The 10894-nt window shown below is 43.3% G+C and overlaps 1 protein-coding gene across 4 annotated transcripts in view; it reads right to left on the reverse strand.

The window, feature by feature from the left end:
- The window catches only part of ANKFY1 (ankyrin repeat and FYVE domain containing 1), a 33960-nt gene extending 23414 nt beyond the window's left edge, over positions 1 to 10546 (reverse strand). For 2 of the 4 annotated variants that reach the window (XR_012634878.1, XM_074923173.1), the window contains exons 1-4: positions 6619 to 6669; positions 5255 to 5447; positions 3551 to 3669; positions 1082 to 1217 (exon numbers count right to left, since the gene is read on the reverse strand). Coding sequence is in view for 3 of the 4 variants with exons in the window: in XM_074923173.1 (XP_074779274.1) it covers positions 1082 to 1217; positions 3551 to 3669; positions 5255 to 5447; positions 6619 to 6658 (488 nt within the window). In the remaining variant the exon portion in view is untranslated. Of the gene's footprint in view, positions 1 to 1081; positions 1218 to 3550; positions 3670 to 5254; positions 5469 to 6618; positions 6670 to 10499 lie in introns of those variants that run through there. The other 2 variants (XM_074923175.1, XM_074923174.1) reach the window with 2 other exon arrangements.
- Between the last annotated feature and the right edge of the window lie 348 nt (positions 10547 to 10894).

Consider the following 10894-nt stretch of genomic DNA (forward strand, 5'->3'; position numbering starts at 1 on the left):
ACAGCAGATCCACCTAATCTTTATAGGTAGAAAGTTATTAGTTTGAGCTTATGGGAAGAAAATCCAAGTACTTCAAAATGAAGATGAAGTTAAACATGTCAGTGATCTCCAAGTAGATATTAAGACCAAAACAACGGAAATAATTGTCTCCAGGTGCAGATACCTACCAAGCCATTTAATAATTACTAGTGTCATACTGCACATGGACTTGTCACTAGACTACCATGACCAGACAACAACTGAGTAATGTTTAGGTAGTACAACATGAAGACTGTTTTAGGCTGGTACAAAACTTGAAGGCAATTTTAGCACTGGCCTTATACATGTCAACTTCTTTGTTCAGAAGTCTTGACAGCAATTTAGTTTGCTTCACACTGAGTCACACTTAAATCCTAGATTAGAGTGCCATGTACTGCTACAGCCCCAGTCACCCCTTAGGCAAAAGATTATTATATCAAAGGGTACTTTATCTTTGACTAAATTCAAGGCTTCGAAGTTGTACAGAACTTGAAGAGGTTTCAATTCGTACAGTCAGGTTTCTTGCTAACTCTAAATGTTTATTTAGAGCACTCTATACATTCAAGATAACAATCTAGCCCCTACTAGAATGATGTAATCATAATCTCAAAATGGCAAAGCATGGTACTGTTACATCAACCTTCTTTATGAAGAAAAGTTGCCACCGAAATGCACAGAACAGCAGCTATTTGTTAAAAATTTTTCACCTGTTGTATTTTAATACTGCAAGCTACTTGCCATTGACTCTTCCTAGCATTCTCTTTAACAATTCCTTTCTTGCAACAATCCAGAGCTTGTTACTAATGTACTGATCTCTGTTTCCTCTTAATGCCAAATTAGGATTATTTGTTTGATTGGGAGAGGAACTAGAAAGTAAAGAAAAGCTACAAGAAAACACGCTACAGTTTAGTGCAAGGCTTCATTTCCTGTGATGAACTGAATGCCATGCTGTATTATCTTTGAAAAAGCAAAATTTTATCCAATTGCCAGCAGCTATCATCATCTTTCTATTCAAACAAGGTTCAAGAGTTCAGGAAAATTCACTGTATTTACCAAGACTCACCTTTCCCTAAGCAGCTGGAGCTGAAATTTATTAGCTAGTTTCATGAGCTCTGTCAAGAAGATATCATCTTCTCTTAGCTCAAGTTCATCTGTGTAGATCCACCGAAGCATTGCCATGGTTACCTCTGGGTCAGCATCTGGTATGGGGAACAACAGGGATTACCAGAACACCCAAAGAACAATCACCTAGTCAAGTAGCTGCTATTCCTCTGACTGTTAAAGTCACAGCTACCATGGAGAGAAGAAGAAAAAAAAAAAAGCCTGCTTTAGTTCAGCCAAAATGTCAGAAGAGAAGCAAAACTAGTCAGAAGTTCAAACTTTTAAGAATGCTGGCACCAAGCAGGAAAACCTTTTTTTCTACTGGAACACTGTGCAGAATGCAGGGAGCTCTAACATATACCTGCCACACAAATGTTGCATATTTAGGGGCCGGCAATGTCCCTTTACAGCCTTTGGTCCCTCACATATGGCTAAATCCACATCTACATTTGACAAGCACAAATCCCCTTTTCAATTTAAGAATCCTCCCTCTTTTATATTATAGCCGTATGTTATGAACTGTTGCATTCCAATAAAAGTACCTACAATGCCTGCAAAGTACTTAAACTGCTGAGCACCATTTCTAGGAAAGGTCCGAAAGAGTCAGTTTAAGAAGCTGGTTAGATTTCAGGTGATCAAAGGCCTGATGTTTTTACACAGCAAGAAAAATAGAAACCTACACCACTGGACACAAGATACACAAACCCGCTGGCCAGGGACCTTTGTCACCTAGTCAGAAGTATAGTGACAATCCTATTTACAAGGATGTAGATAGGAATTACTCCACAGTGCAAGATCAGACCAATTACAACAAAAAAAATACCATTCTATTAGAAAAATAACATTAATCCCTTAAGCCATTTTGTTTGGTTTTAAAACAAAACCATACATGTTTAAGACACTGAAATACCCATCCTAAAACATCTCCTGTACATGGAGGGTTGCCCCAGGTTATTTGCAGAGTACCAGACAGTACTTGGCATAGTATGCAGGCTGCCTCCTAAGGAACAGGAGGTTTTAGTAAGGCAAGCATCTTTTGCCGAACTTGAAGTAATTAGAAAAACTACTTGAGCAGTAGTATCAGCTCTGCCTTGGCAGAGATAAGAGTTCAGTTTCTCCCTCCCAACAAGAGAACCTGTGTTCATCTCTTTCTACTCTTTAAGAAGAGTAGAAAATTCTGCATATTACATGAAGTCTAAAACCACTCAATTTTAAATGTAGTTTGAAGTTACAATTCCAGCAACCTTAGCTTGCAAGTTCTTAGGAGAACCTCTTAAGAAAACCATGACAGTTTTTAGGGAACAGCTTGTTGCTTGCTACAATCATTTTATAATCTAATCTTTGTGCCATTTATCAAAATTTGTTTTAAAAAAATCAGTTTTACACAGCAGAAAGTATCACTTATGAGCATTTACTTTAATGATCATTCTCTAGTAGGAAGCGTTACATTTGAGATTCTCAGACTAGTTTAAGCGTGGAACTTGAAATGCTATGGACTGCCACTTGCAATAAAACTACAATTAACATAAGAGCTTTTTGGTAATAATCTTTTGTTAGCATAGCAATCAATTTAAAAACTCCTTGGCATCTGTTTTCTTGTGGCTGCAGAAGGATCCATAAATCCTTTGGTAAGAAAGCCAGTGCTGTCTCATAAAGCTAGCTTGCTGTGACTTGCTTCTTTCCAGTTTGTCTGCACTTAGGATGCATGATAAGATTAGGTGCAAAAAATGAAGCCAATGTTTAATATGCAACATACCAGCCAGCAAACCTGCTTAACTTCATGCCTGTTTTTACTGCTCACAAATTAATTGTATAAGACTCTTCTATACTGTTAAGTACAGAAGAAAAGCCTGTCAAGAGGTTCAACCTGCACAAACACTGCCCAGGTAAGTACATGCAAGAAACAGCTACAGCAGAACAAAACACCATCTTGAAGACTGTTTTAGAAAACTTCTCTTCCTCATCTATTTTGCAAAGGTATTAAAGTGCTAAAAGCAAATACTTTTCAAGACCACATCAGTATTGGTATTCATTTCCCACACACTCTGTTAACAAGAAGCAAGGTATTCCCATGACACACTTCAGAGAAATTATGCACACTGCCTCAAAAAGCCCTGTCCTTAGAAAGACATCAAGCTCCTCCATATAGATTTTTCATTATGTAGTTGACTCTAGTAAAGACAAACAGGCTACCATTCTCAACCCCTGTTCATTAAAGAGAAAGAAGGTAGGTTATTGATTTAACTAGCACTAGCACCAAGTTCACAAGGTACTACCATGCTTCAGAGACAGAGCTCCATAATTAATGGATTAAGCACCACTTTGTGTGGATAGCAGCAGTCCAAAAGGTATGTAAGTAACCTTTTCCCAACAGGCCCTTTCAGTCATCCTAAAGACAACTGAAGCACCATACCGGTAAGCAATGGCTGACCTGACAGATCCAGCTCCTCTGTTGAGGCAAGGCTGGCAAGACTCCAAGTATCACTGCGTGCCGCCAAGACAAATTTGTGAGCGCTGATGCGCTTGTCCCCAACCTTTATCTTCAGATCACTGGTAAGAGAAAAAAAAAACAAAACACACTTACATGTATAACAGACACTTCCCCTGTGCTTAAATACATACAGATTCTGCATCTCCATAGTGTCTGTGTCCTGGTATCTACATTTAGGTTCCAGTTGTTCAAGAGACATCACAACACATTTAATTGGTTAAGTAGAGCATGTTCCCAAATGATACAGTTCCTATTTTTCTAGGGAGAAATACAATGAGTCATTAGTATTTAAAGTGTTTGGGTAGGGTTTTTTAACCATTTAGGAATAAAGTGCAATGTAATTATTGCAGAAGATAGAAATTCAACAATCTTGAGGTTAAATATTTATGTCGCAGTGTCCATACTAATACTGTCAGCTAAGCACCAATGGTTTCAGGCAAGACCAGCAAGAGAACAAATGATGTATGACAGTAGTGTGAGTACAAGGTAGACTCCAAGAAAGCCCAGTTCCCAGGAGACCAGCCGTCAAGAACACTGATCTCATCCTAACCCCTTTAACACCAGGTTATCCCTCGTAGTTAGGAAGACTTGCCCTGCTTATTTTAAAGTCCCATAGCTTGCAAATGCTCTGACTGTGTATGTACTTTCCAGGCCACTTTCTAAATCAAAGCACTGCTATAAAGCATGTATAAAATACAGAGATGTTACTTAACAAAACTTGCGCTAGGACTTGCTACCTTTCTCATTTTATGATTTGCAGATCCTTTTTGACAACAACTCTATGCCTTTAAAAACTAAAAGCTGAACAGAAATAAAGTGATCCAACTCTTCTAACATATACTATCTAACAAATCTTTCACCCAGTGTGTCCTGTAAGTTCTGGCCAGACACAGAGCCTTTTCTCAGGGAGGCTCATGAAGAGACACTAGGGGAAGGAAATTTTAATCAAAACTATGTATTTTCCCCTTACATGACTGAATTCCTTTACTATACTGGCATTGCTTTCATTAATAACAAAGAAATTGGCAAGTGTCATTGTAGTCTTGGAACTAAATGAGTTAAGGGATCTAGAGTATTGGAGGTGATCCTTAACATGCCTATGAAAAAGAACACATTAAACCTAATTTTGTGTTGAGATTCAGAGACACAATATCATTTACACCACTAAGTCACATATATCACTAAGACCTGTTACATCACACAACCAGACAAGCTAATTTAATCACGCTTCTTTACCCACAACAGGAGTGCAGAACTTGTTTCAAAGACATATCCTTTCAAGAAAGGAGGGCTTTCCAGTTGGTAGAAGGCACATTGTGTAATTAATCCATCAACTAAGCACAGATCAGTTTAAAATGACTTCTGTTCTAAGGAAGCTTTGCTGTTGACAGTGAAAATGGTCAGTTTTCTTTAAACTTATCTTAAACGTCAGTCTCAGAGATGAGCTTCTACTTAGAGCTTGATTCAAGAACTGGATTCAGTATGCTAGTCTTGGCACACTCTTCCAACTGCAATTGGAACCGGGGACCCTATTCCTATACCACAGCAGAGAAAGCACTTTCCTTGTCTAAGACTAGTACTTACTACAGTCAATAAAGCCAAAGGATCCTGTAATGCCCCATTCTCCAAAGGGGGATTTCTTACCTGTACTGCTCCTGCTGATAGAGTTCAGCTACAATGGCAAGAAGTCGACTGATGAAGGTGTCGCTGGCATTGTCTTGGTTAGCCTTGGCAGCCAGAAGATTGCATCTCCGTTCTGTATCAACAAGTTTCTTCTGCAGCTTTACATACTCCTGGCGGAGAAGCATCAGGTGCTTTTCCAGCTTGGCCACCTCCTCTGCAGAGGCACACAGTGTTACTACAAGGGTGAAACATGCACACCTTTGTTTTGCATCTGAGGGCAACTTAACCCTACAAGCACATTACACATCTAGTTTAATCAGGAAACACTCCAGTAAGAGTCTCTCCTCTTCCACGCCCCTTGAGCATCTTGCCCCCCATATTAAGCCTTTTATTTTATACGACTGCTAGCCATAAACACATGAAAAAAAATCATTAGAACACAGTGACAGAAGCCACTTACAAATGAAGTCCTGACTGGACAGAATTCAGGAAGTGCCATAAGCTTTCTACAACCATGGGAGTCCGTGACTGTGGGAATTACGGTGGGGTAGAGGACTAACTCTTTGGTTCTTATCCATTTTTTCGGTTAAGATGCTGTTTGACTTTACAGATGAGGCATCAACCACAAGTGAGCATGAGAACAGTTGCTGACGTAGCATGCCTACCCCAGAGTACTTAACTGACACATTTAGAACTCCTCACACTGTCAGCTAAGAAACTCTTTTGAGAAACGGCCAGAGTGGAAAATAGATTCTCCCCAGAATCCATGTTTTAAAGGGCAGTCAAAAAATACATAAAACTCCTCGTGCTACTGGCACACACACATTCATTCCTCCACTGACAAGGCACCGCTACACACAGTCGGGTCCATGGTGGCTATTTCAACCCAGGAGTAACACAGCAACAGCACCTGGGAGTCTGATCCCTGATCAAGTATTTCCATCCCACTGCAGAACCCACTTTTCCACCACACTTAACTGGTAAAAAACCCTCTACTTTGCTGCTGCAAGGAAACATCTGTACAGGTACTTAAAAGCAGTCCAATTTATGAATTTATGAATTATGAATAGCTGCACAAACTATATGTTGCTATCAATCATTGTGCTTAATTGATTATTTCCCCCATTATTTTCTAAATATGGTACAAATCCAGAACCAGTCCTAAAACAAGAGGGGGCATGGAAGAGAAATTTGCAAGCCAACCAATTATTTTAAGTGGGAAAGTTCCTACAAGATTACTCCCTATCAGCCAGGAATTCACTGTTCAACAATTTTCCTCAAATATTTACTAAATATAAGTCACTACTACAAATAGTGAAAAACTGAGCTCTATCGACCAGTGTTTTCTTCTTGCTTCTGTGAAAAAGCTCAACAGCATAGCTGACCTTGGCCTTGCTCCAACACAGGTCCCCAGGGCAGAGGCATCCTCCTCCAGCTCAGCTGCAGACAGAATGCCTCATTTAGTCTTTCCTCTATGGATTGCTGCAGCAAATGCTCCCTCATAAGTATTTTAACTTAACAAGTACTGTAATGAATAAACAGAAGGTAATTTACCCTACCTTCTCCCCAGTTAATACTACCTAAGGAGGTTTGGCAGTGTACTTCCTTCAACAGCCTTTTATTTAGCTTCATCCTTTAAAAGTTAATAGATAACATCTCCTTTGGGATTCTTTCCTAATTCTATGATTTCAGAGTTGCACTACCAATACCACACCAAGCCTCAAAGACAGTTTGAAATTCTGCTCTGTCTGTCTTTTTATCTAAAGATAAATGCAGTTTCAGTGTTCCCAGAACTAGAAGGGCATGTGTCTTGAGCAACAGTTCCATCCCAACTGATTCATAAGGAGGGTGTCACGGGTGGCACAAAGCAAGCCCTACTGTTACAGCAGGGAGAGCAGAAGTCTGAGAGGAGCCAAGAACGATCACTGAAAGACACCGAGAACTGCACCAAAAATTAGTCCGTGAACACCACCACTGTTCATACAGTGAGATTTTTAGGTGCCATACAAATTCAAATGCTAGGAATAAGAAGCTGCCTGCTGAACCTCATAGCATGTATCATCTTAAAGAAATATTGCATCTTCCAGTCAAGCAATAAGAGTGTGAAGGTGGGAATAAAGAATTGGTACCAGAAGGTAACATTTCAAACACTGTCATTTTGCCAAAGTCAGCTCACTGGCTCCAAATAACTCTGAAGTCAATAGCCACAATGCAGAAATACCTTAAACCCTCAAACAGCAGGAGCTTAAGCTTTATGCACAACTGACAATCAAGATTGTTATTGCTGCTTCCAGGGCAATCCAAGACAATCGTTACTGGCAGTGAAAGTACCTCAGAGAACTGAAGCTTTGAGAAATCTTTTCAGCTTGACAGCATACACCTCCTGCAACCTCAGCGAGAGGGACTGATAGGTATTTGCTTACTATAAGAATTACAAGAGCTGGAAGAGTTTCTCTTCATCTACACAACATGCACACCAGTTGTGTCGCAGCTACTGCTGCACGCTTGCAGGCAATATTTGATATTGCAGCACATTGCAAGTGCACATTCAAGACAGTCCTCAATGTCCAGTTAATCAACATTCACTGCAAAGGAGCAAAGCCTCAAGTTTTCCCTTATACTGTTCATTTCAAGGGTTAATAAGAGAGTTGCTTAAAATAAGAATTGCTTCAGAAGCAGAATCCATCTCAGGTAGAAGCACCACCTCTGGTTAAACAGGGAGCAGCACAACTCCTGGCTGTCTACAGTCCTCAATTTTGCAGTGTCATCAATTTATCAAAAATCAACGTAAGATGACCATTGTATCTCCAAGCTGGCCACCATTTTGGCAGAGCACATATTATTACCAGTCCACATTATGTATGACCATTCACCTGCCTGCCTCCCAAGTATAATGTACAGTTACTGCATGCACACACACATGTGATGAAGACCCTTGCATCGAGACACTGAAAGAACAGCGTCACAGGACAATACTAGTAAGTCTCTGGGTAAACATCAATCCACACGCATCAGTGAAGAGGATGCTTGCATTCATCAGAGAGGCATACACGAAGCAACTCCTTTCCTGAGCCTACAGTCCAGGTACAGAGTTAACAGATGGCTAGACAAGAGAATAAAAGCAGTGTTTGTTAACAGCTTTCTGGCAGATAGACTAGCCTCTCATGAACTGGCAGAAGTTTATGTTCCATATCAAAGACTTTAAAGAGGACTTCAGAACAGGCTACTGACATTTTCTTATAGAAGGCACAGAAGTACTCAAGGGCAGCTAGATATCTGAATCCAAAGAGATAAGCAGGGAGGCAACAGGCAATGGGGTAACAGATAGGACGTACCAAAAACTAGAGTGTAGTGGAACCCATTACACTGCCCATCTCACCCATCAAAAGCAGTCACAGAAGCAATATGGGTAAGTTTTTGTTTACTTATGAAGTGGATCTGAGTGATATATTTCAGAAAAATATATTATTCCCTTACCCTCTCAAGTCAGATCCTTCCATCTGCTGCTCCACACTCTGACTCCCATCTCCCCAAGGCTATACTAGTTACTGCTTTCTAGTTCCTCCTCATTTTTGCACACTTATGATCTTTACCCTGACAACCACCCCAAAGTACTACAGCATACCTCCTCCTGCTCCAGACTCGAGCATTAATTCAACAATTTTTACCCATGCCTGCATGTAACCTAGTATCCTCTGGTACTGATGGTACAGAACTCTTACAGAAATTACAAAAGCAAGCTTGGCTTTTGACATTACAAACTGTTCAGTCAATATGTAGCTTGTAATTGCAATAAATCTAATTCAGAACTTCTGTACACAGAGACACCACTTCCATAAGAAAAAGCACTCAGCTTCTGAGCAGGTGAACACAGTTTGACAAGGTCCCTTCCTTTCATCTGACTCTCAAACATCACCAGTCCTTAACTAGAAAAGTGTTGCTGCAGATAAGGGCTTTGTTTGAAGGGACAGACGGAGCCCCTCTACCCAGATATCATAAGGAATTGAGTGGGGAGAGCTACAACTCCAGCTTATTACTCCTGTTCATGCAGGATCACCCATTGGTCACGTGCTTTCTTTAACCACAATATCAGATTAGGGAAGAATCTTTGAGAAGTACAGATGTCTGAAACAGGACTTGCATCACCTGCAGGTTCATTCTGCAGAGCAGGACCCTGAAAGAGAGCCACAGATCCTTGAGGGTCTCAGTGGGGGAAGTTTCACCACCCAAAGACATCTCTGACATATGATGTCCATCAGAACTGGGTCACCAAGGCTTAAAAGCAAGCCTAAGCTGCTGGTCTGCTAAATATGAAACAGTGGTATTTCAGCATACAAAGTTAGGGAGTTGCTCTAAGGATTTATTAAATCAGCTTGACTGCAGCATCCTCTCAGCTGATGCATGCCAGAAGATCAGCATCTGATACATCCTAGTTAATCTTCTACAAGCGGTTTTAAAATTCTACCACTATCTGAGAGTTGCACTTCAGGAGTTGAAGGCTGTGCTTTTAAGACTGCAAGTTAGAGCCTTCATTTCCTTTGTAACTTGGGACTTTTTAGCTCAGTTTGCCGACTCAGTTTCCTCCAGGGAGGAAAAGAGGAAGCTTCTGTCTTGCAGAAAGATGAAGGACTGTAAAAATTCAAGTGTTTTTTTCAAATTCCATTACCTCAGTTAAATTAATTTTGAAATGGCGTAACTGATAGCAAGCCAAAAGCAGTCTAGGAGTCGCGCAGATCTCATCAGAGCCCGAATTTGACAAAAGGACACCCAGCAGCAAGTGACCGGGAGGCTGCAGCACAGCCTCCCCACCTCACTCCAAGAAAAGCCGCCGCCCGTAGCGACTCCGACAGAACGCGCCAGGCTCTCCGCGCCCCGGGACAGGCGGCATCACCCACCGCAGCTCCCCCTGGCCCGCCAAGTGCGGGGAGCGGGATGCCCCGGCGGCCTCCCCACCACCCACAGCAGCCCGGAGCCACAGCTACCTCCTGAGGGGCAAAGGCGGCCGTGCCAGGCCCGCCCGACCCCCGGGGGTGTTAGCCCGCGGCCCCGGGCCGGGCAGAGCCCCCCCTCCCGCCATTTCACGTCCACCTCAGGGACGGCCGGCCCCACCCGCCGAGGGCACGGCCGAGCCAGTCCCGCATAGGGGAGCGGCAGGAGTCCCGCCCGAGGGCTGCCCCCGGTCCCCTGCGTGCGGAGAAGCCACCGCGGCCGGCGGCCCTCCCCGTGCCCCCGGCGGCCGCGGCCCCGCCCGGGCTCCCCCCCTTACCTTCCGCCATGTTGGGTCCGGGGCAGCAGCTCTCGCGAGAGCCGCCGCCCGCCCCGCCGCCCGCGCTCTCGCGAGACCAGCGCGGCTGCACCCCCGCGGGCACGCCGGGCCGCCCGGCGCACTCGCCGCTTTATACCGGCCGCGCCTCCCCGCCCCAGCAGGGACCGGCCCCGCCCCGCCCGCTTCCCGCCGGAGGCGCCTCGCCCGGGAGCGGCGGGAGGCGGCTGGCGGTAACCGCTCGGGGGTGTTTCTCTTCCTCCCCCTTCCACGGGGCGCCCTGCCCGGATGATCCTGCAGGTGCCTCGCGGTGGCTGTGGAGACAGCGCGATGGCCGCGTTTGCAGCAAAGCGCCGACAGGCAGAGCGGGAGGGGTGGGAAACGCTGGAGAAAAACGC

Source organism: Athene noctua, chromosome 19 (assembly GCF_965140245.1).
Source record: "Athene noctua chromosome 19, bAthNoc1.hap1.1, whole genome shotgun sequence".
Taxonomy (NCBI): Eukaryota; Metazoa; Chordata; class Aves; order Strigiformes; family Strigidae; genus Athene; species Athene noctua.